Below are 26,060 nucleotides of genomic sequence, written 5' to 3'. Positions count from 1 at the left end.
CAATAATCTTTATGGGTGTTAGGCATGTAAATACCTTTGAGGATCTGGGCCTAAGTGACTTACCTGAGATCTTATAGGAAGTCTGTGGTGGGTGGAGCAAAGAATTGAATCCAGGTCTCCCAAGTCCCAAATCCAGGCTACTCCCTCACAGCCACCAGACCACTTTTACTCTCCAATGCTCATTCCCTCCCCAGGTTATAAGAACATAAGAATAGCCACACTGGTGTCAGAGCAGCGACCCATCTAGTGCAGTATCCTGTCTTCCGACCGTGGCTGCTACCACGTTTGGTGGGAATGAATAGAACAGGACAATTATCTAGTGATCTATCTACAGTTGTCCAGTCCCAGCTTCTGGCAGTCAGAGGTTTAGGGTGACCCACACCATGAAGTTGGGTCCCTGACTATCTTGGCTAATAGCATTGATGGACCTATCCTCCAGGAACTTATCTAGTTCTTTTTTGAACCCTGTTATAGTCTTGGCTTTCACAACATCCCCTGGCAACAAGTTCCACAGGTTGACTGTGTGTTGAATGAAGAAGTATGTCCTTTTGTTTCTTTTAAATGTACTGCCCATTAATTTCATTGGATGACCCCTGGTTCTTGTGCTATGTAAAGGAGTAAATAACATTTCCTTATTCACTTTCTCCACACCATTCATGATTTTATAGACCTCTATCATATCCCCCCCTTAGTTATCTCTTTTCTAAGCTGAACAGTCCCGGTCTTTTTAATCTCTCCTCATATGTAAGCTATTCCATACCCCTAATTGTTTTTGTTGCCCAACTCTGTATCTTTTCCAATTCTACTATAACTTTTTTATATATTTGTCATATTATCTATCGCTTTCCTAATGTTTCCTAACATTCTGTTAACTCTTCTGATTGCTGCTGCACATTCAGCAGATGCGTTCAAAGAACTATCAGTGATGACTCTAAGATCTTTCTTGAGTGGTAACAGCTAATTTAGACCCCTGTCATTTTATACGTACAGCTGGGATTATGTTTTTCAAGAGGCGTTACTTTGCACTTGTCAGCACTAAACTTCACCTCCCATTTTGTTGTCCACCCTCCCAGTTTTGTGAGATCCTTTTGTAACTCTGCACCAGTCAGCTTTGGACTTAATTATCTTGAGTAATTTTGTATTGCCTGTATACTCTACCACTTCACTGTGTACTCCCTTTTCCAGATCATTTATGACTATGTTGAACAGCACAAGTCCCAATACAGATTTTTTGGGGACCCTGCTATTTACCTTTCTCCACTGTGAAAACGCACCATTTATTCCTACCTTGTATTTCCTATCTTTTAACCAGTTACTGATCCATGAGAAGACCTTCCCTCTTATCACATGTCTGCTTACTTTGCTTAAGAGTCTTTGGTGTGGGACCTTGTCAAAGGCTTTCTGAAAGTCCAGGGCCAACTGAACCACCCTTGTCCATGTACTTGCTGACTCCCTCAGAGAATTCTAATGGATTGGTGAGGAGTTTTCAAAAGCCATGTTGACTCTTCTCCAACATATTATGTTCATCTTTGTGTCTAATAATTCTGTTCTGTACAATAGTTTCAACCAGTTTGCCTAGTACTGAAGTTAGGCTTATTGGCTTTTAATTGCCAAGATTGCTTCTGGAGCCTTTTTTTTTTTTTTTTTTTTAAATTGATGTTACATCAGCTGTCCTCCAATCATCTGGTACAGAGGCTTAAGCAATAGGTTACATACCACAGTTAGTAGTTCTGCAATTTCATATTTGAATTCCTTCAGAACTCTTGGGTGAATATAATCTCTTCCTGGTGATTTATTTGTCACCAGGTTTGTTTCACAACCTCTTTCACTGACACCTCAATCTTGGACAGTTCCTCAGATTTGTCACTAAAAAAATGGCTCAGGTGTTGGGATCTCCCTCATATCCTCTGGAGTGAAGACCGATGCAAAGAATTTATTTAGCTTCTCAGCAACGGCCCTGTCTTTCTTGAGTGCTCCTTTTGCACCTTGGTTGTCCAGTGGCCCAGTGATTGTTTGGCAGGCTTACTGCTTCTGATGTATTTTAAAAATAATTACTATTAGTTTTTGTGTCTTTTGCTACTTGCTTTTCAAACTCTTTTTTTGGGCTGCTTAATTATACTTTTTTGACTTGCTAGGGTTCATGCTTCTCATGCCTCTTTTATTGCATTGTTTAGCCATTGTGGTATTTTTTTGGTTGTCTTACAGTTTTTTTTTTTTTTTTTCCTTATTTGGGGTATATATTTAGTTTGAGCCTCTATTATGGTGTTTTAAAATAGTTTCCATGCAGTTTATAGGCTTTTCACTTGTGTGACTATTCCTTTGAATTTCCTTTTAACTAGCTTCCTCATTTTTGTCTAGTTCCACTTTTTGCAGTTAAATGCCACTGTAGTGGGTTTCTTTGATATCTTTCCCCCCCCCCCCCCCACAAGAATGTTAAATTTAATAACATTATGGTCACTTTTTCTGAGCATTTGAGCTACATACTCCTCTTGTACCAGATCCTGTGTGCCACTTAGAACTAAATCAAGAATTGCCTCCTCCTGTGTGGATTTCAGGACTAGCAGCTCCATTGAATCAGTCATTAATGGTGTCTAGACATGTTATCTCTGCATCTTTTCCTGAGGTGACGTGTACCCAGTCAATATGGGGATAATTGAAATCCCCCATTATTGTTGGGTTTTGTGTTTTTTATAGCCTCTGTAATCTCCCTGAGCATTTCACAATCAGTGTCACCATCTTGGACAGGTGGTCAGTAGTATATTCCTCTTGCTATACTCTTATTATTCAAGCATGTAATTTCTATCCATAGAGATTCTATGGAATAGTTTGATTCATTTAAGATTTTTTCTATATTTGTCTCTATGCTTTCTTTCACATATAGTGCCACTCTCCCACCAGCATGACCTACTCTCATTCCTGTATATTTTGTACACTGTATTACCATGTGCCTTTGGTTATCATCGTTCCACCAAGTATCTGATGCCTATTATATCAATACCCTCATTTAATACTAGATAGTCATGTTTACCTATCTTAGTATTTAGACTTCTTGCATTTGTATTAGCCTTTCAAACACTTACACAATTTGTCAGTATTTAGTTGTCTGCCTTCCTGTGATGTAATAGAATGGGATTCCTCGTTGTTTAACTGTTTCTGTTCAGTTGATGCCCTTTCTTTATCAGCTTCTATCCTCTCTCCTTTGCTGGGATGTTGAGTATCCCCTTCAATAAATCCTTCCCAAGGGAAGTCTCTGTCCAAACCATGTGCTCCTCTGCTGCTGTCGGCTTTTCCTGAGAACCTTAGTTAAAAAGTCCTCTATGACCTTTTTAATTTTACATGCCTGAAATCTGGTTCTGTTAAAACACTGTTTCAGTTCCAAGTATGCCCTCAGAACAGTCTTCACACAAGACTTCTGTCGTGCCTAAGTGCGGTGTGGGACCTCCACATAAGGAAGGATTCACGTTTACCCAGTATGGCTCCATTTTAGCCAAGCACTTAAGCACATGCTTAAAGTTAGGCACATGAGTAATCCAGTCGCTGTTGCTCCGAGCATGTCAGAACATGCTTAATTCTAAACATGATTAAATCCATTAAATCAAGAGGATGAAGGCATATGCTTAAATTTAAGCATGTGTTTAAGTGCTCTGCTGAATCAGGGCCTGTGTGGGTTTGTTGCATTAGTGACCCAGTCAGGGACCAGCAATAATACCACCTGATTTATGTAACTAACCAGCACAGTACAAATTGTGAATTGCACATTTTACAATGTAAGGGACAATTTGTGGTCAGCTTTCAGTGAATATCGAGCTGAAAAATTTCTATTTATTTGAGAGTAATCAGTAGGGCTTGTAGGTGTGTGGAAAGTGAAAACAGTCAGATCAAATTTACTTTTGAATTTGGATAAATGTTAGCCAAAACTCTTTCCCATTATTTACTCATGTCTAGGAAATTCTGTTGTATAAGAGTAACCAGCCAGCCCAGCAGCACACGTCTATGGGGTTGTTATTGCTTTACTGAGATGGACAGTTGTATTGTATGTCGTTCAGCCTCATGCCTTATGTGCAACATGTGTAGTGAACTATAAATAATCACCTAGACATTAATTTTACATCACTATTCCATCTGGATGTATTTTTCATTATGAGATTACTTATAAAATATGTATGTGCTAATAGGAGCATTCTCGTGCTTACATAAGCATGTCTCTACATATTCATAGGGTGTCAGCTCTCCTGAGCTTTGCCTCACACTTCTCACACCCTAAGGGCCTAATTCTGTCCTTGGATATGTGATTATAACTCTCATTATCTTCAGTGGCTGCTTCATACATTCATCTGAGAGCAGAATTTTATCCTTTAGGATATAGAAGAGATGCTTGATGCTTAGACCCTAGCCCTGCAAAGGCTTATGCGTGTGCATAACTTTATGCATTGTGAATAGTTGTGTTGACTCCAGTGGGATGACTCATAGGCCCATATCCTCAAAGGTACCTAGGCTCCTTGCTTCCGTTGATTTCAATGGGCCATGGTGTTTAAGCTGAAGCAGATGCATAAGTCTTTGCAGGATCGGGGCCTTAAATTGTAACCATCTTTGTGTTATGACAGTAGAGGTCTTAGCACAATGGGGCCCAATCCCTGATTGGGGCCTTTGGGCACTGCCTCAGTACCAGTACAGTAGACCCTTGGGAATGGAGGTTGTTTGTCACTCTGAAATGGTTGTAACTCTGAACAAAACGTTATCATTGTTCTTTCAAAAGTTTATAACTGAACAATGACTTAATACAGCTTTGAAACTTTACTATGCAGAAGAAAAATGCTGCTTTTAGCCGTCTTAATTTATGTGATACAAGAAACAGTTTCCTTCTCTTGTCGTATTTTTTTTAAACTTTCCCTTTATTTTTTTAGTAGTTTATGTTTAACACAGTACTTTGCCGTATTTGCCTTTTGTGTGTGTGTGTGTGTGTCTGCTGCTGCCGCCTGATTGTGTGCTTCCGGTTCCAAATAAGGTGTGCGGTTGACTGGTCAGTTTGTTACTCTGGTGTTCGTAACGCTGAGGTTCTACTCTAGTATATAATAATTATGATGCTGTTATTACAAGAAGAGAGATCCATAATCCAGGTTCAGTTCTGATAAAGATCCCAAACGTTCTGCCTTTCTCTGAACTATGCAGACCTCTTGAATCTTCTAAACTAGACCACGTGTTTCATGGGATCAGATGTTCCGGCATGTAAAATCAGGACAGAAATATCATAAGAGCAGTGTTTTTTTAGGCAATTTATAATATAATGCCTATGATAGAATGAATCTCTGGTTTTGGTCTCTATCTGGAAACTAGAAGTGAAAGAACATCTCTAACATTATGGAAACTTACACATTCAGTTCTAGATATTGGCTAAAGGTTCAGGTGTTCTTACGTTTTTTTTTTTTTTTTTTTCTGAACCAGTTTCCCCACAGCATCTCTCTAACTACAATGAGAATGGTCACGTCAGTTCATATAAACATGTATTATGGGATTACTGGACCATATGATAATTTCCTATTATTATTCCATCCATCTGATTTGCATTCAAGATACAGCTGCAGAAAAGGGAACTGCTGCCACGTGCATGTCACAGGAAAGTAACTGGTTTGTTCTCGTTTTGCTGTAGGATATGCCGTACTATCGCTCCCAATTTAAGAAATGTGCTGTGGTTGGGAATGGAGGGATTCTCAAGAACAGCAGATGCGGACGGGAAATTGACAGTGCAGATTTCGTATTTCGGTAATCATCCTATAGTACAGTTCTTTTAGCATTGTATAGTACTAAGTAAAAGCTCACACATCTATTCTTTCTATGTTGAAATATAGGAATTGCCAAAATGAAACAAATGGTCCAACTAATGAACTATCCTGTTTCTGGCAATGGCCAGATCGTTTAGGAGAAAAACCTATCTAATAGACAATTATGAAATTACATGTCTGTGGGGATAACTGGTTTATGTCCTGAAGGAGGATATCCCTATACATTTTCATCCTCCTTACTGTAACTCAGGAGGTTATTTTTATTATTCATATCAATGTCTTTAGTAATGTAGCTATGTTGGTCTGAGGATGACAAAGTGAGTGAGATGATGTGTTTTATTGGACCCATCTTCTGCTGGGGGAAGAGCCAGAGACAAGCTTTCAAACTACACAGCGTTCTTCTGAGAGCTCTCTCTGTCTCTTCCTCGAGTAGAAGTTAGTCCAGGTTGGAGATATTATCTCACCCACCTTGTCTCTCTCTGATCAATGTCTTTGAATCCTATTAAACTCTTTGTCTGGCTTATATTTTGTGTCAGTGAGTTCCACAGATTATTTATTGTGTTGCATAAAAAATATTTCTTTTTACATTTTTACCTTTATGGGACCAGATTCTGATCTTAATTACATTAAAGTTAGTGAGTTACCCTGATTTACACTGATGAAAATGAGATCAGATTCTGACTGATTGCCTTTTAATTTCATTGGGTGTCAAGGAATAATTAGGAATAACCTAGGAATCTTCTTTTCACTGTTCATTACTAAATACACCTTTGTCATATCACCTTTTGTATCCTCACTAAACTAAACAGCTGTGATCTTTTTAATCCATTCCTCTGTGCTTCTAGTAATTTTCTTTGGCTTTTCAGACTAGTTTCTATTTTTTTCTGGAGACAAGGTAACCCAAACTGAATTTATACAGAATCCCACCTATTTGTATTGGTCAAGACTGTTCTTGTCACTTTAATTGAAATAAGCAGCAGATCTTGTTATGAATTTAGATTGCCAACTATGAGTAGGTGAATGGCAGCATGTACAGCAGACGTCATAACATTAGTGTCTGCATAATGCAACTTTTAGTTGTAATAATCTTTTTTAGACTCTTTTTTTTTCCTGTGATCTCATTCAGAATGTTGACATTTCTGTTACACAGTGACTTTCCATAGCCTGTAATTGACCTGTACCAGCCCAGAGAAATGGAAGTGGATCAAGATAAAAAGTGGAAGTTGTATTTATTTTGATACTAATGATTAGGTTCCTGCGAGTTCGATCAAATCAAAAGAGAGAGCATGTCAAAAAATGACTGAATTTCAATGGAAACAATTGTAATATTAGGATTCTCATACGAAGAAAGTGGTTTGATGTCTAGAAGGAAGATAGGCCCTGACTAAGAAATGCAAATACTCAAATCCAGAAGTCTGTTCAGAACAGCATTTCACATGTGCTTAACTTAAAGCACATATTTAAGTTCTGTTGATGTCAACTTTGAAGTAAAGCATGTTCTTAAGTGCAGTCCAGAAGAGGCAAGTTTTCCTGAACTGATGGCATATTGCTTCACTGTGGGATGATAATCATCTCATTTTTCCATAAAAACTGCTCAAAAATATATTGCAGGGCGCCCAAAGAACGCTGCTGAAGTCAGTGCTAATGATGTTGATGCCTATTTTAACACTGACAGGGAAGTTTATGTTTAAAAGGGTTTGAAACCATTTTTTCCTCTCTAGAAAACAAATATAGACCACAATGGATTTTATTTTAGATTATATATGGAATTTCATTTATTGCCAGTTGCTGTTGCCTAGCTCCACCTACTGACCAAATACGAAAGCTACATGGAAACACATCAGGCACATTTGGAGTAGATCCCTGGCGGGATCTTGCACAACATTTTATGATTTTATGCACCAAAAATATTGTTGTTTTAAGCTGATTTCATTATTTTTATAAGATGTTTTTTAATTCAACAAATAGAATTTGCCCTAATGTATTTCTGTATTGCACTGATACTTGCTGCTAGTTGGGTAATTAAGAAAATTAAAAATTGAAGCTGAATATTTGGAGAATCTTCCTAAAAGTGAGTTCTAATAGGCTATGGACTTAGGTTCTACGAATTCCCTTGGCAGCTAACTTACTAGAGAAATTTTAAAACTAGACTGGACATGCTAGCAGAAGAAATATCGTAGGGAGCAATCCTACCATGGCTGAAGGATAGACAATGATGTCAGTCTCCGAAATGATATGGATACTAGTACGAATGTATGAACAACTGTCTTCAAATACATTCCCTCCAAAAGGTCATTACTGCCATCTTGTTAAACAACTTCAGATCTTATTGAAACTACATAAAACTTCTAATTGCAGAATCCTCAATATTAGAAGATTGTGCCTTGAAAGGGAGGACTTGAAAGGGCTGAGCTCAGTTCCCTGCTCCATACAATTTTCCTGTGTGATCTTGAGCAAGGCACTTAGGGCCAGATTTGTAAAGATGCTTAGGTGCCTAATGAGGTAGATGGAGTCCTGGTGAGGTTTTCAAAAGCACCTATCTGCCTCTTTACGTTCCTCAATACTGTTAAAAAAAAAATCTGCCTCTTAGGGTACGCCTACACTGCAGTGTAAGTCCAGGGTTAGTGGGACTTAAGTCAGCTAACCCTGGGTTAGAGAACCCAGGCATGAGCATCTAAACCGATTGTTAACCGTCGATTAAGAATTTTCTAATGCAGGCTTGAACCTGGGGCTCTGGCTTCCACACTGCAGCAACCAGGCTGGAGTCAAACCAACCAAATCCCAGACGCTCTAGCTAGCCCTTCAACCATGTTGCACTGTGGGAAAACTTGACGATCCACCATGCACATTACAGGAAGTTTGAACCACCTGCCAACACATCTTGCCAAGCAGTCATTTTGGTCAGTGGGCTTCCAGCTACCCGAGCTAGCAACATGGAGGAAACACTTTGTGAAGAACTTCTCTTGCTTGCGTTTTCACTCCTGTGTCAGGGAACGGGCAGCACTTCCATGAGATGCTGATGCACATTTCGGTGGCATCTTCTGACCTATAAAGGGAGCAGGAAGAGGAGGAGGAAGAGCACCAAGCATGACAGACTTGAACTGACTAACTGCTTCTCAGTACACTCTGTACAGCCTCTAGTGCCCCCTCTGTAGCCTGGAGCTTCTGGAACAGGGCCACAAGCACAGACTGGCGGGATCACATTGTCATGCAGACCTGGGATGACCAGCCATGGGTCCAGAACTTTGACATGAAGAAAGCCATGGGGTAACATTGCCATGCCCAGCCACGCCACACATGGGGTCCGATTGCCTGGGCCACCCAGCCATGGAGTCTTTCAAGCTGCTTCTGTACTGCAGCACAGGCAGTGTGCAGAGGACTCAGGCCAGGCATAGACGATATAGCAAGAGCTGTTACCCTTGCAGTCAATAATATGGGCCACTCAAACCGTTCTTTCTGCTGAGCTCTGTCCTCCTCCCTTAGCCACCTTTCCTATTCCAGGAACTGTGAAGCAAGTGCCTACTCCCATGCTAAAACCCTGTCCTCAAGCTGTGCAGCCAGCCTGAGCCTTTCGCCTGGCAGCATGCCCTTCTTCTAGCCGCAGGTCCCTTTGCCTTTGGCATGGGAATTACTTGTGGCCCTCTCCAGAACTTCAACCATAAGTTCATCACGGAAACACTTCCTCATGGAATGGGCTCTGAAGCTACATTGTTCCAGATGTGTGCTGCAGTGTGGTTGAGCAGTGGAGGTGCTGCAGCCATTAGAGTTCAATTGGCCTGGAACAAGGCAAGCCATAGAGAGTTATTGTCTCAAATAGCTCCCTGCAGGAACACAGGAAAGATCTTTGTGGAATTTCAAGGGCATAAAATGATATTTTTACAAATGGAACTTCAGTATATTGGGAGAAGGATGCTTTGGCCCACAGAAGCTCCTGGACACAGCTTGGTTAATTGTGCAGCAAAAGAATTGCCGGCACAATGGTAAGTTAAAGATGCAAAGCTGCATTTTTTTATTGTAGAAAATTGCAAAACTACTTGGGTTTGGGGGCAGATGGTGTGGGGTAACAGACTTTTTCTATTATTTCAGGCCTTCCACATTTTGGAGGACATAACAGTTCTTGTGGTGCCTGACTGGCAAAGGGAGATGTTATTCCAGTCTGCTCGTGGGAATCCTGCAGGTTCTGCAACAGAAGTATTCAGACATAAAGTGAATGAACAGCACAGCTATGAGTGGTCTGGGCTGGTGGCCCTGGAACATATGCCCTTCCCCGAAATGTGACAACCTATCTGGAATTGCTGCCTCAGGAAAAGTTTGTAACTATCAGCACCAAGGATTGGGTCAGGAATCAACAGGATGCTGCGTTAGCTTGCACATGGCTTAGCCTGCCATGACTGCATGGAAACATGCAGAACTCCACAGCCTTCGTCCTCCCAGCCCCCAGCACATTTCTGGAGAAAATTTCGAACCACAGTCATATTTGGAACAAATGGTTTTGTCACCTATAGACTGCATGGATTACCTCCAACTGAACTGGACTAAATTTGTGAATGGAACACATTTCCCCAAATACACACACACACACACTCTCTCTCTCTCTCGCATGCACGGAGTGGTCACTATTGCCAGGCGGCTTGATAGACCATAAAATGGTTATAGAGAGGCATACTTACAGGCATGGCAATATAAAGTTATTATTTTTAAGTGACAAGAATGGCCCTAGCAAAAATCCGTGCCTTTCCAGTGAAGATACACTTCAAATGTGTTCTTCAATGTTTGCATGTCCTAGTTGCCTTTTTGAACTCCATGTGGTGGGGGGCGCCACGTCTCTGGCATACAGTCCACCACTAGCAGATACATGCTGCTAGCTGGGGCTTCTCATAACTTCAGCATTGGTTCATAGAATGGAGATCCCTCCCATTACTGTATTAAGAAACATTAAAATGGAGCCGGAAACTTACCAGGCTTAGGGGCAGCTTCTGTCCTGTCTGTGTCTGCTGCAGGCTCTTCCTCAGGGGCTGCATCAACAGCTCCTCTGAGTATAGACCCAGAGTGTGCAGCTGCTCCAGAGCCTGCTCTGGAACTGGTTTCAGCAACAGAATGACTTCTTTGTCTCCATTCGGTGCTTGGTGCTGGCTCCCATCAATCCCCATGATAGATTCTGGGCATGGGTGGCAGATGAACCTCTCCTTCAGGGAGGGTAGCCCGCTGGCCCCGCCCTTTCTGCCTGAGGGCCCATCCCACACACCCGGAGGATAGGGTTGCAACCCTCCAGGATTGTCTTGGAGTCTCCAGGAATTTAAAGATTAATCTTTAATTAAAAATTATGCCATGTGATGAAATCTCCAGGAATTCATACAACCAAAGTTGGCAACCCTACCAGAGGAGCCCCAAGATGCCCCCGCCCCCACTGCTGGAGAAGCTCCAGCCTGCCTGCCCCCATGCCGCCCTGGGCCAGCCCCAGCTCTGCCCTGGGCCACTGGCCCATCCTTTCCCCCTGGGTCAACCAAACTCCAAGCCATCAGCTGGAGTTGAGCCCCTGCCAGCTTCAGGGGAGTTCAGGGCTGGGAGCAGGGGGAGGGAGGGCAGGGCCTTGGAGTGGAACATGGGTGAGGCCATGGGTTAGGGTTGGGGAGGCTTAGCCTCCCCTGGCCTTTGATACCCACCACCCATGATTCTGGGGCCACTTGGACACAATTCCAGCTGACCAGGTCATCATGCACAACAGTTGGCACCATTCTGGGCGTAGGGCCCGGCACCTGGCCAAACTCTTCATAAAATGGGCATGATTTTGACAAGTTCCCCCAGGTGCAGTTCTGGTCCCTGGTTTTCCGGTACTCACTGAGCTGCTTAACCCGCTCCCTGCACTAGTCACTGCTTCGGTATATTTACAAAGCCGCCAGCCTCTTTGCTATTTGCTACTGTGCAGGGTCATTCCTGGTCCTCTTACTGAAGGCCACAGTTCTGCTGGCCTTGCACCAGAGAGTTTCCAAAACCAGGCTGTGCTCCTGTGACCATGAAGCAGCGCGCTTTGCAAAAGGCTTGTTCTGTTCTATCTTCACTGCAAACACAGAAGGCTCTCTGATGGTGTGTAGGCAGCTCAGTGATCAGAAGACAATGGATGGGTTAACACTGACTTACTGAGCTGCTGATGTACACCGAGGGTGGTTGCTGCTGTTTTCTAGAGTAAATTGAAGATTTTAGATAGAGAAGACAAAGGAAGATAGCAAGGACAAAGGAAATTGGTCTATGGGATTGTGGGATACTTTTTGGAGGACTCCCAGGACCTGAGTCAAGTGAGGCAGCATGTGCACTGCAAAGCAATAGGGCTTGAACCCTGGGTCAAGGTCCTGGTACCCTGTGTCTGAGCCCTAAGGCTGAGCCTGGGCTCACATTCTAGTGGTAGACATACCCTTAGTGCCTCAGTTTCCCATCTGTACAATGGGGATAACAGCACTGCCCTACCTCAGTGAGTGCTGTGAGCATAAAAACAAATAAGATTTTGAGCTGCTCCAATAGTATGGTAACAGAAGGCATATAAGTGCGTAAATACCAGTGTTATCTAATTTATATTTAGCTTTTGGGTAAAACGTTTTAAGTATCCACAATATAGAGGGGGGATATTTGAGGAACCCTGGGAGTTTAGAGATTAGTTTTTCTTGGAGTCTCATCCAGATATTTCTGGCCATAAATATAATCGGAATCAAAGCCAATGAACTGACAAGAGGGAAATGTTATTAACAGACAATGGACATTTCTGCAGGGCACATGTGTGTGTTAACATTCCTATGAGCAGGGAGGAGTAAATATTTTTCTTTTTACAGCCACTGAAATTAACAATTTGTGACCTGCAGTGTGCAGTTTAAGCATCAACTCATTTTAGAATCAGAGAATTGTAGGGCTGGGAGGGACCTCAAGAAGTCCTCTAGTCCACCCTCGACCCTGTGCTGAGGCAGGACCAAGTATACCACAGTCCATCAGATTACGTATACCATGATCAGATTCTTAATTCACAATCTGCTTCTAATTTTGCTGTTTATAACAAATGTTTAAAGACAGTTCCATATTCTCATCCCAAACAGTGGCAAGGCATTCTTGAACTTACTTTTTACTTCTTTCCTTTAGATGCAATTTACCTCCTATATCTGAGAAATATATCGTGGACGTTGGTGTAAAGACAGACGTTGTGACAGTCAATCCCAGCATTATTACTGAAAGGTCAATTCATTTATTTTTTTAACCCCTTTAGACTTTTCTCTTGTCCTCGCAAAACAGACAAACAAAAGTGTCACAGAAAATCTGGCTGCAGTTAGACAAGACCTAAAGCAGAGGTCAGCAACCTCTGGCACGCGGCTCGCCAGGGTAAGCACCCTGGTGGGCCGGGCCAGTTTGTTTACCTGCTGCGTCGGCAGGTTCAGCCGATCGCGGCTCCCACTGGCCGTGGTTCGCCGTCCCAGGCCAATGGGGATGGCGAGAAGCCGCAGCCAGCACATCCGTCGCCTGCACTGCTTCCCATCATCCCTATTGGCCTGGGATGGTGAACCACGGCCAGTGGGAGCCGTAATCGGCCGAGCCAGCCGATGCGGCAGGTAAACAAACTGATCCAGCCGGCCAGGGTGCTTACCCTGGCGAGCCACGTGCCAGAGGTTGCTGACCCCTGACCTAAAGGATTGATCATGTAATATGCTGAGCATTCTGGCCCCAATCCATCAAAGCACATGCTTACGTCCCACTGAAGTCAACAGCATGTGCTTAAAGTTAAGGAGGGCCTTGCGTGATCCTATTGAATCAACAGGACCACTCACATGCATAATGTTAATTGCATGCTTAAGTGCTTGCAGGACTGAGGCCTTAGAGCTACCTCCTGCTTGCCTCACTCGAGAAGTCCATTCATTGTGCCTGCTTGCACGAGTAACATGAATGGGAGTTGGCCCCAACAGATACAAGCTTCTTTCAAACATTACATTTTAAATGTTTCACTACAATTTCTGCTCTGAGGTGATATTAATTCTTGTATAATCCCCAACACTGATATGTGTTAGTATGTATCGAATACAATTAGTAAAAACATTTCAAAATTTAAAGTTTTCCATCTAAATTTTGATGGAAAAAATAAGGGATTAAATTTTTGTGGCAATTTTGACTCATTTTTTGACCACTAGTCAAAGGATTTACTGGTTGGGAAAGGTGAAATATATTCATGATTTTCTCTCTCCCCTCTCCCTTTTTTATTACCAAAACTTTTTAATGACAAATTTCCTACCAGCCACAGAGCTAAATACATTTTCCGTTTGACACTGAAAGATCATTTCAAATACTTTTTGCAAGCAGCTCTGTTTATTAACATCAGGGGTGTTTCATTGTGTCAGGGAATCTTTATGGAAAGCTTCTTGTTTGTTAGTTTAATTCTTATTGAACCTTACAGCCTGATAATCACTTGTATCCTTTTATCTTTAGATTCCATAAACTGGAGAAATGGAGGAAACCTTTTTATGATGTGCTACAGGTTTATGAAAATGCATCGGTGCTGCTGCCTGCTTTCTACAACACCCGCAACACGGATGTCTCTATCCGGGTCAAATATGTCCTGGACGATTTTGAATCTCAGCAAGCTGTCTACTATTTCCACCCTCAGTATCTCATCAATGTCTCGCGCTACTGGCTTGGTCAAGGGGTACGTGCCAAGCGGATTAGCACGGGATTGATTCTGGTGACTGCTGCCCTGGAGCTCTGTGAAGAGGTCCATCTTTTTGGCTTTTGGGCTTTCCCCATGAACCCCTCAGGGATTTTTATAACTCACCATTACTACGACAATGTCAAACCTCGCCCTGGCTTCCATGCAATGCCGTCAGAAATCTTCAACTTCCTCCACATGCACAGCAAGGGGATCCTGCAAGTTCATACTGGGACTTGCAGCTGCTGTTGATGATGATGATGATGATGATTTTTCCTCCGATGTAAAAGCGCAACAGGAACTCAGTGTCTATGTTCAGTGTAGAAGAGTTTTATTACATCCTGAGATTATGCAATAATTGTTCAATATCGATCTCTCAAAGTATTGCATCCCATAGAAGCTGGAATTCCAGTATCCTTCCTGCTAGATGGGTTAGGATTATGTGATTTGGCTGAAGTGAAACTCATCCATCATAGGAATATGCACTGCCCTAGAAATCAGATCAAGAAGCACATTTTCAATAGGTTTTAGGGATATACAAAGCACATTAGTGTAGCTATCATTTCACTTTCAGGAAAAGCACCAAACGGAACCCATTCGGTAAAGCGAATTTTAGCATATACTGCAGGGCATTAGAAAGGTGTTTTGGCTCATAGACAACTGTGGACATTGTCGATTTTTATTGAAACTGCTATTCTCTTGCATTAGGGTTTTAGAAACAAATTCTTTAAGCATTATTGTAGTTGTAAGGGGAGAGGTATAAGCTGTGGTCTTTATTGTGTAATGACTCAGAGCATCGATGAAACATGTCTGTGTAATATCTCATGGTGAGGTTAGATCATTTGTGAGAAGCCAGGCAGGACAGAACAGGTGGTTAAACTGCAATTCCCAGCAAAATGTAACTGTATCAATCTTATCAAATCATAGCTGCCTCTTCTTTGTTTTCCCACATATCTCCTTGTGTCTTACATGCCTCCCTCTCTTCCCCAAACACATTTTCTTCCTGCAGTGACCAGCTCTGGACTTCTGACTATTTCTTGGCAAAGTATGTTGATCCCATAGAATTCTGCCAGGGCATGGGAGTAGTTCTCTTGAAGCTCAGGTTTGCAGAACTGATTTTTGGGTTCATATGGCACCGACCCTAGGACACGACAAGGCTCTTCTTATAGATTATTTTTTCCAGATGATTTTGTTGAAGCACCAGAATGACGAGGAGCTTCCCCCAGTGGGAAAGCTTTCTAGTCACTCAGTATTTACAGCAGCTGTTGGAAAGTATATGCTGATGACTGGAGGGCTGGGAGGAGATAGAAATGAAGTTTAACAGTGGAGACGCTTCTCATAGTTTTCTGTGTGTTTAATTTAAAGTTATACATTTAGAGACCTTAAATGTATTAATTAGACATTGTCTTCTGTTGGGGACACTGCTGTGAGTGTTATCCCATCTTAGCGCTAACCTACACTTAAGTTTTACCATCATAACTATGTCAGTGATGTCAGAGGGATTTTTTTTGCTCATGTAGTTATGCTAGTAAAAGCCCTAGGGTAGCTGCAGTTTTTTAAAAGGCGCTTTACACTGGTATAGCTTATTTCAGTTCCTGTACAAGAATCAGCTATCCTGGTATAAGCACTTTCAAACTGTTACAGGTGTGTCCAATCTAGGGGCTTTTTCTGTTTAAACTATGCTGCCATAATTAAAGTGGCAAATCTTTGAAGTATAGACAAGCCTTTAATTGAAATGTTTAGCAGCTTCGTCCATAGTATCAGTAATTTGATAAACATGTACAATGTAACCTGGCTCAGTGTTTTCTAGGTCTAAATAATATGGAAGGGACCTGGCCTTCTCCCCTAGATTATGATGATTTGTAAAATGAGTAGTTTAATATTTCCACAGATATCTTATATTTGCAATATTTGTCTCCACATTAAACTAGCCACATCTCTTCTGGCCTATATGGGAGATGCCATTTTAGCAGTAGATTAGAAAGCACTTAACCACTGGAAAACAAAGGTGTGATTAAAGAGAGGTTAAAAGGCATAGCAGAGAGAGAACCCTTCCGTTTATTGATACCAGTTCTGCTGAGTCTAATTCGTGATACGTTGATGTCAATGTTGATGCCGAGTTAGTTTTATACATTGAACTTCATGGAATTTGTCTTGTTTGGGGGACAGATTAATTTAGTTCCCGGGACTTACTTTAATGGCCTGTAGTAGAGAGCTAAAACCACTCATCCAGAGTTCTTAATGACTTTAAGATATTCTGATTCCTCATCCCTATTAGGGGTTAGGGTGACCAGATAGCAAATGTGAAAAATCGGGATGGGATGTGTGGCGGAGAGGGGGGTAATAGGCGCCTATATAAGACAAAGCCCCAAATATCAGGACTGTCCCTATAAAATCAGCACATCTGGTTAGGGGTAGGCCAAGGATGTGGAAGATGGATCCAGACAAGGATTATGTTGCCATCTTTGTCATAAACCAAATTTGCCAAATCTGACAAGCTCTCTCCCTTCCCTGCCCTATTCCAACACTATTTCCTTCCCTTCTTCCTTCCCTCCCTCTTTCTGACCCTGAGATCTTTCTTCTGCTGTTTGGCTTTAATCCATCAAACCTCTCACCCCCTAGCTGTTAATAATATTTCTATCAATTTAGCATCTAACCCTTCTTACCTCTTCATTCCGGTCTCCCTTTCTAAAGGCCCATTTGAAGTCAAACACAAACTTATTGATTCTAGTAGTAGCAGTCCGAATTCTCTATCTCCATAGACAATCGCACTCTCCTTCCTATTTTCCAGGCCCACAACCTTGGTGTTATCTGAGACTCTTCTCTCTATATATATCCAGTCTCTAACCAAATTGTCTAAATTCAGCTTGCTGAATATCAATAATATCTGCTCTTTCTCCAGCCCCACCATTAATAACTTACTTGCTGGTTCTCTCTCACTTTTATGACTGGAACTTTCTCCCATCTTGTCTCCCTGCTTCTCACCTCTCCTTTCCACTCTTCTTTCTGTTTCCACGTTCTGTCACCTCAGTCCTCTCCTTAAGACCCTCCATTAGTTCCCTGTCTCTTACTGTGTCAAAATCAGTCCGCTACACAGCCCTGCGTGATCTCGCCCCACCTTTATCTCACATCTCTTCTTTCATTTCTTCCCCTCCTCCACCCTCTGCCCATGCACTTCCCAAACTTTTCCCATAGCTTCCTACATCTTTATGACTCTCTCACCTTCATGCCCTATTCACCTGAGACACTCTTGCTGTCTTCTCTCTCTTCCTTCATTCAACCTCACCTCTTCAGACAATACACTTACTCATTTTCCTCACCTGAATTGTGATCCACTGTCATCTTATTTAGATTTGAAGCCCTAGGTCAGGAAACATGCCTTACTTGGCATGTAAAGAGCTGTGTACCTTAATGTGGCTACAGGAGGACCTGATATAAGGTTTTGGCTAGGGTTTGAGGCTGAATCAGGGGCCTAGGGTTTTTAGTTTACAATGTGGAGATCTCAGAAGCTGTTCTTGCAAGACTTTGACTCTCTCCTTTGAAATTTGGTTTCAGAGCTCCTTCCCGTCCCTCCATCTATCAAAATTGCTCCCATTATAAACAAAACATAAAGAAAACAAATCTAAAAGGAAGAGAAGTACAGTTGTCTTCATTCAAAAGTCAGCATTTCCCAGCAGTGACCGAGATGGTGTTTGGAGATGCTCCCATACCTCCCTTTCCTTAGAACAGGAAATACTGTGATATTTAAGATTTTTGCAGTCTGTTGACTATGTAACACCCATCACTGTAATTGATTATAGCATTTCAGAGCTCCTAGGGGAAAGATCACAGGGGAAAATATTCAGTGAAGCAGAAGAGATGCCCTTGCTCCAGGGTCCTGTAGTTTTGTTGTCATGCTGTAGGCACCAAAGGTATATTACATTTGAGCAAGCGTTGATTTGTATTTAACAGACATAAAATACTAAACACACAATATATGAGCTTATGAATGCCTGAGTGTGTGGAATGTTTTTCCTTGATTTAATATGCAAAGGAGGGCTGCATCTTTGATGTGTCGATTAAACTAATGTATGTATAGGGCCTTGGTGGTAAAAGTGCTGTATACAGAGCAATGTGGACTAGTGGCTAGGGCGTTTGAGTGCGATTAGGAGGTTTGAGTTCTAGTCCCGCTGCTGACTTGCTGAGTGACCTTAGACAAGTCATTTTAACTTCTGGGCCTCAGTTTCTCCATCTGTGAAATAGGGATAATAGTGGTCACCTCCTGTTCACAACATACCCTGAGCACCTCGGATGAATAGTGTGATGTAAGAGTCAGTCTTGCTGTTAGAGTGTGCATAACATTTTTCATTCTTAAAGTGTTCCACAAACACCAACTAGCTTATCCCCACAACTCCCTGGTGAGGTAGTTAAGGGTTAACATCCCCATTTTATGTTTGAGGAGACTGGGCAGAGGTAAATTAGGTGAATTATCACAAGGTGAGTCAGTGTCAAAGTTGGGATTAGGACTGGTGCACAGTACCTTGCCTAGCTCTCTAGACAACATTGCCTTTTGTTGTGTGTTAAGCTTGATAATAATAAGAGTGATCCCGAATCCCTGACTCAGCTTTGACTGGTTCTGCCTGACTATGGATTGAGTAATGATGTCAGTATTTGGCACAATATTGCTTTGCTGCTCTTTTTGCGATGGTTACTTCCTTTGCTGAGGAAATTTCCTTGCTTTATTGGTTGATGTGAACACCAGTGACTGAAAGGAGTCTGATGTATTGTGACAGATACTTATAACAAGGGAAGACTTGGAAAAGCATCTGTAAGTGAGGAGAAAATGATGCAAATCTGCCTTTTCATTATAAGAAAGTGTGTCAATTTTTAGGACGGAAAAGAGGATAATAGAAAACACAACTACAGGGTAACAGGCCTTTCCTTTTCTTTGTTTGCTTTACATAACTGATTGACGTACCTCGACCGGCGTTACACTGTAATAGGTGCAGTTTTACTGTCTTTAGTATTTGATTGATTCTATAATTACTCTATTTTTTTAACAATTTCAAAATGTATATGCAAGATACTTACACATCTGCACCAAAGGCCCAGTCCTGCAATGTTTATCCAGATGAAATTCCCATGGAAGTAAATGGGAGTTTTGTTTGTGTAGGGACTGCAGAAACAGGCCTCAAACACGTGTAGGAGGCTTTTCATTATAGTGTACATAGATGTATAAATTAGATATATACAGTCATACACAAACTATGTAGATCTAGAAAAAACCCATATTTGTATATGATTAGCCTATGAAACATGTATGCTATTTTCTGGAGAGTTTATGTTTACCTGCCTGGTATGTTTTGCAGAGTGTTGCTCAAAAGTTGACTTGTGGAAAGTGAATGCAGGTTTGAAAATGCCCCAAGTAGAAACTTTAGCCTAGTTCTCTTCTTGGGCCCTGATCCTGCATTAGGCTCAATAAAGTCAGAGGCCTGCGTCCCCACAATGACTTCAGTGGAGCTCTGTGCAGTTGCAGGGGTCTAGCTTCATGGAGCAGCTTTCAGGATTGGGTGAGGGTGGGGTGAGACCACGGAATGCTGTTCCACTCTTTCCAGGATGCAAATAAATATAGTGAAGGGAAACAACACCCCTCAGATGCACAGTGGATATTATCTATAAAATGTTACTGCAGAATGAGTTGCACAGTGGTTAGTGGCAGAGTTTATGGCATAGGCACCCTACCTGATGCGGCAGCTTAATCAAAAGCAGGAAAAGAAGGATTTTAGGGAGAGCCTCACCATCCTTTTTTAATACCATCATTTCTTATCCTGTTCAAGTACTCTTAAGCTTAAGAAAATACCTTCTTGAAATCAGGAAGCTCATTGAATTTGATGGTATTTTGCTTCCCTTCCCCCTCATTCAAACACTGAATGGTAAATAACTACCTACGAAGGAGTACAGTGGTGGCAGATGACAGAACAAGAAGCAATGGTCTCAAGTTGCAGTGAGGGAGGTCTAGGTTGGATATTAGGAAACACTATTCCACTTGGAGGGTGGTGAAGCACTGGAATGGATTACCTAGAGAGGTGGTGGAATCCCCATCTTTAGAGGTTTTTGAGGCCCAGCTTGACAAAGCCCTGGCTGGGATGATTTAATTGGTGTTGGTCCTGCTTTGAGCAGGGGATTGGACTAGATGATCTCCTGAGCTCTCTTCCAACCCTAATATTCTATGAAGGGGATCTGGGGGTCATAGTGAACCACAAGCTAAATATGAGTCAACAGTGTAACACTGTTGCAAAAAAAGCAAACATCATTCTGGGATGTATTAACAGGAGTGTTGTAAGCAAGACACAAGAAGTATTTTTTCCATTCTACTCTGCACTGATTAGGCCTCAGCTGGAGCACTGTGTCCAGTTCTGGGTGCCACATTTCAGGAAAGAGGTGGTCAAATTGGAGAAAGTCCAGGGAAGAGCAACAAAAATGATTAAAGGTCTAGAAAACAAGACCTATGAGGGAAGATTGAAAAAATTGGCTTTGTTTAGTCTGGAGAAGAGAAGACTGAGGGGGGACATAATAACAGTTTTCAAGTTCATAAAAGGTTGTTACAAGGAGGAGGGAGAAGAATTGTTGATAGGACAAGAAGCAATGTGCTTAAATTGCAGCAAGGGAGGTTTAGGTTGGACATTAGGAAAAACTTCCTAACTGTCAGGGTGATTAAGCACTGGAATAAATTGCCTAGGGAGGTTGTGGAATCTCTATCATTGGAGATTTTTAACAGCAGGTTAGACAAACACCTGTCAGGAATGATCTAGATAATACTTAGTCCTGCTGTGAGTGCAGGGGACTGGACTAGATGACCTCCCGAGGTCCCTTCCATTTCTATGATTCTATGACTATCTAGTGCTAATGCAGCTCCTTTTTAAAAGGCCTTTTAAAAAAGGGTACATCTAGGTGCTAATAAGTGTCCATCAATGCTCCTTTAAGGAAACAAGGGGATGGTTTGATGCTCACAAATATGCCAGCCAAATGAGGAGTTGACGAGGCTCCTGTTCCATTTCCAAATGCTGAGATTTCAGACAGGGAAGGCTGCAGACCTTTGGCAGCAAATCACTGATCTGCCAAAACAGAGACTTGTTCAGCTCTTCAGCGTCACTTTTGGGGGTTAAAATTTAATTTCTGCCATATTGCTGAGAACGTGAAAAGTTGAGATAGGGATGGGAGGTGGATAATATTAGGAGTTAATCCCCAGATACTGATATTATCCTCAGGAAACTAAGAGAAGCTGTATTAAATGAACCTCAAAACATGATATGAAGTGATACTAGTATCTGGAGAATGGAGACTCACATCGGATAGCAATGTATACTATGTAGGGAGGGAAGAGGGGATGGGACTGCTCCATGTTTAGTGGCTGGTCCATGAAGAGGTTTATGAATCTGCTACTGCTTCCAGCTAGGGGAGTTAGTCTTTTAGCATAAATAGTACAGCCAGGGCCGGTGCAAGGATGTTTCGTGCCCTAGGCGAAATTTCCACCTTGTGCCCCCCTAACCCTCTGCAGTAACTCCCCACTCCCCATCCTCCACTCTGAGGCACCCACCCCGCCCCAGCTCACCCCTGCTCCGCGCACGAGCACCCCAAACACGCCGTCGCTGCTTCACTTCTCCCGCGTCCCAGGCTTGTGGTGCCAATCAGCTTAGGCACCACAAGCCTGGGAGACAGGAGAAGTGAAGCAGCCATGGCATGCTCGGGGAGGAGGTGAGGCAGGGGTGAGCTGGGGTGTGGAGTACCCCTGCATGCCGCCCCCGCCTCACTTGCTGCAGGCAGCCCTCCCCGCAATCCCCTCACCCAGCTCCCTCAGCCTAAATGCTGGCAGTGACCGGGGTGGCCGAAGATCCGGCTGCCACAGTCGCTGCTGAAGAAAATGGCGCCCCCCAAATCCCAGCACCCTAGGTGACTGCCTAGGTCGCCTAAATGGTTGCACCAGCCCTGAGTACAGCCTCTTGCTGTTAGCTCTACAGAGCCCATGTTCAACCCCTGGTGTTGGTCCAAGCAGGATGAGTGGTATTAGGTCAATTATATATTACAGCACAACTGTTGTGGTTCTACTGGAGTAGGGAAAAGTCAGGTCACAGGCTTTACAGGGAGACACTAAGGCTATGTCCACACAGTCCGTGGCAGTGTGCCTCCCAGCCCAGATTCAACAGACTTGGGTTAGTGGTGCTCACGTTAGCTGTGTAGAAGTAGACAGCAATTTGAAGGGTGGCTCTGGCTGGAGCTATGGCTCTGAAGCCTAGCTGTCCCCCTGGGCTTCAGAGCCTGAGCTCCAGCTTGAGCCACAATGTCTACATTGCTATTCTTAGGCTACGTCTACACTACCCGCAGTATCGGTGGGCTACAATCGATTGCTCGGGGATCGATATATCGTGTCTCATCTAGACGCGATATATCGATCCCCAAGCGCACTTATATCGATTCCGGAACTCCACCAACCCCAACGGAGTTCCAGAATCGACAGGGGGAGCCGCGGACATCGATCCCACGCGGTGAGGACGGGTGAGTAATCCGATCTTAGATATTTGACTTCAGCTACGTTATTCACGTAGCTGAAGTTGCATATCTAAGATCGATTTTTCCCCGTAGTGTAGACCAGCCCTTAGCATGAGAGGCTCACTGCCACAGGCTGTGTAGGCACACCCTAACCTCCCTGTGTGTCATGGAGAAGTGCTCCTTGGAGAATCCCCAGGACAGTCCATAGGAGCGATCTGATCATGCCAAGTAGGTCTATGTCATCCTCCAACCAATTGGCTATCAAAGCCACATAGAGGAAGAGTTTAATAGCCAGTAGCCACAACTATGCTGCAGAGGCGGTATTACTGTGGAATTACATCTTGGAGGCTGTAGTAATAGCTACATAGTTGCTACACGTTTTTTTGTTGCGGGGTAGGGGTAGGAGTCATTTCCCCACAGCCTGCTATAGCTTGCCCACAGTGAGGCTTGGTGGAAGAGAGGAGTGATTCACCCGAGGTGACTAGATGAAGTGAGATGGCCACAGAAATCAACATTGTTTCACAAATAATTTACACTGACTGGAAGGTTCATTAAATCAATAGGAACATTGACATGAGAGTGATCAGGCTTGTTAATGGTACAAGTGCTATCGCTGACACAGCAATATTGCAAGCATTGGATTTTTATACCGTAATGTAGCCGTCTCTGCTAGAATGGTTTCTTTGCATAAGGAGGAGGGGATCCTTAATGAGTGGTGCTGGGACAAGTGGCTGGAGGCTTTCCTTTTCCTGTGACCCTTGTGAGGCTCTGATATTTGCCCTCAGATGCCGATCTTTACAAAAAGGGGAGCTGCTCTTCTGAATAATTTGTAGCTAGATCTGGATGTAATTTTTTTGACTTAAACTTTTTCCATAAAAAATTGCAGGTTCAGTGATGCTGAAACCTTTCATGAATTCATGTCAGTTTCACCAAATTGTTTCCATCAGAAACAAGCCTAAAAAAAATCTGAAAATATCAAAATGTTTAATTCTGAAATTTTGATGTTTTGGTTCAAAATAATGTTTTGTTTCAAAATTTCCTTCAATTTTCTTTAAGAAAAATCCAAAAACATTTAAAAATGATCCAAGCCAAAACATTTGGATTTTGATCCAAAACTAATATTTTTTCTAATTTTTTTTTTTTGAATTGCTACTGAACCGAACAATCTGTTATTCGCCCAGGTCTGTTATGAACACTACAGAAGTCCCTTCTCTCTCTGGTTTATATCTCAGGGTGCGGAGAACTCCTTACTTTTTAACTAGTGAGCAAAAATCCCGCTGTTGCAAAATCCTGCAGTCTCTTTACCCAGGCAAAGAAGCATATTGAAGTATTCTCCTTGGAATTTTGGAGTCAAGGGGGGGTGTCTGATTTACTCCTCAGCAGCTGTTTAGCATGCTGAGGACCTGATCCAGAGCCAATTGAAGCTATTAGAAAGATTTTCATTGACTTCAGTGTGCTTTGGATCAAACCCCAAAGGTTCAGAGGATTGGGCCCTGAGTGGGAACTGCAGGATCAGCCCTTTGTTTGTGAGTGAGTTGTTTTAATAGAAAATGAGATTTTTATAAATTGTAGATACTGTGCAGTAGCTATATTGTGTTTTAAATTGTGTATGTGTGTAAACAAGAACAAAATCCTATCTGGGGGCAAAAATGTTGTCTCTCCCTGCTCCCCCAATCCCCACTGATATCTGCACTTACATGGTTATTTCTGAGAAGTGTTACATTTTAAATCATCTATGCAAAGCATTGAACTGAAGCAACGTAAATTGCCATATCAAATCACAGGAGCTTCAGTTATTAATGAGACTTTCATACACAACTGTGTATGTACATTAACCACATGCCTTTAGAAAAGGGATAGTTCTGTGCTGTCTTTAAATAGTTGTGCGGCGTTCCTTGGTGATATTAACTATCCAGGATGAGAACCCAATCCTGCTCTGTTTGAGAGCATTATGAGTTTTGCCATTGGCTTCAGTGGGAGAAGGACAGGGCCCAAGGCTTGTAAATCAACTGGTATCACTGGGAAAAAACCCAATCACACTGTGGTCCTTTTAATATAGGTGAAGCCATGGGGTATTAGTATGTCTTTTGCATGGTATTAAAAAATCAGCAGTAACTTTTCTTAGGAAAGTGCTTTTCAGTAACCCTGGAAGAAATCCAAATGTCTACTCACGTTAACGTTTAGGGGGCAGATACCGCAAGCCTTGTGAACCTCAAACTGAGTGTTTGGGGTACAAAAGAATGCAGGAATATGTCTTACCGGGAGACTAGAGAAAGAACAAAACTGCCTTGAAAGCATACAGGGTTGAAAGCTTGTAAATAAATAATCATGCTATTGACATGTCTGAGTTTCCCTTTAGAAAGTCATAAATGTTCTCGATGTTTGATCTTTAGGTGAGTTGATGTGCATTATTCTTAATAACACCAGTCACTGTAATAGGTGTCAGCATGCAGAATGGTTACAAATTAGTATTAATGTTACTAATTTGTGCAAGCAAAGCAGACAATGTGTTGGATATATCTTGATACTTGTATCCTGTTGAACTGCACTAAGATGGACAAGGAACTGAAGTGTGTCCACCAGGCGATACAACTTGTGTGTACTATGGTTAAAGCCAACATTAATGGTTAGAAGCAAGCAGGGCTGAACTCATCCCTGTCTGTTACACCATCCTGTGTATACACGTACATGTGACTACAGGGCCTATTACTTTAGTGATGAAGAAATCCGCTTGCTGCTATACCTAGAACAGGAGATAGTGATTTGTTGTTTCTTTCCTGGGTCCCCCTTATTGTAAACCACAAGGTCTCTTACCAGACATCAGTGTTCAGCAAATGTACATTGTACTGTATTCAAAAGAGGCCTTCACAAAGGAGAAAAAGAGAGGGAAAATGCTGGTTAAATGTCTTCCATTTTCATCTGATGGAAACAAATGCTCCAATGCACTGGCACAAATGTCTGTGTCTTCATGCTGATGGAAGTTGGGCTATTACTAAAATAAACGTCCTTTTGTTTTTTGTCAGTTTTAAGTGAGGGAAAAAATCCAAATGGAGTCTCCTTAGTTTCATGATCTCATGTTCAGT

The 26,060-nt window shown here is 42.3% G+C and overlaps 1 protein-coding gene across 2 annotated transcripts in view; it reads left to right on the top strand.

The window, feature by feature from the left end:
• ST8SIA5 (ST8 alpha-N-acetyl-neuraminide alpha-2,8-sialyltransferase 5) overlaps window positions 1-15,253 on the top strand; it is a 69,980-nt gene extending 54,727 nt beyond the window's left edge. For both annotated transcript variants that reach the window (XM_032798466.2, XM_032798464.2), the window contains 3 exons: window positions 5,648-5,760; window positions 12,903-12,995; window positions 14,235-15,253. In XM_032798466.2, the coding sequence (XP_032654357.1) occupies window positions 5,648-5,760; window positions 12,903-12,995; window positions 14,235-14,703 (675 nt within the window). In that variant the 3' untranslated portion in view covers window positions 14,704-15,253. The remainder of the gene's footprint in view (window positions 1-5,647; window positions 5,761-12,902; window positions 12,996-14,234) is intronic.
• Window positions 15,254-26,060: the final 10,807 nt, after the last annotated feature.

The sequence above is a fragment of the Chelonoidis abingdonii genome, chromosome 6 (assembly GCF_003597395.2).
Source record: "Chelonoidis abingdonii isolate Lonesome George chromosome 6, CheloAbing_2.0, whole genome shotgun sequence".
Classification (NCBI taxonomy): Eukaryota; Metazoa; Chordata; order Testudines; family Testudinidae; genus Chelonoidis; species Chelonoidis abingdonii.
Note: the sequence above shows the minus strand (reverse complement) of the source record. Positions and strands in the feature narration are given on the sequence as shown.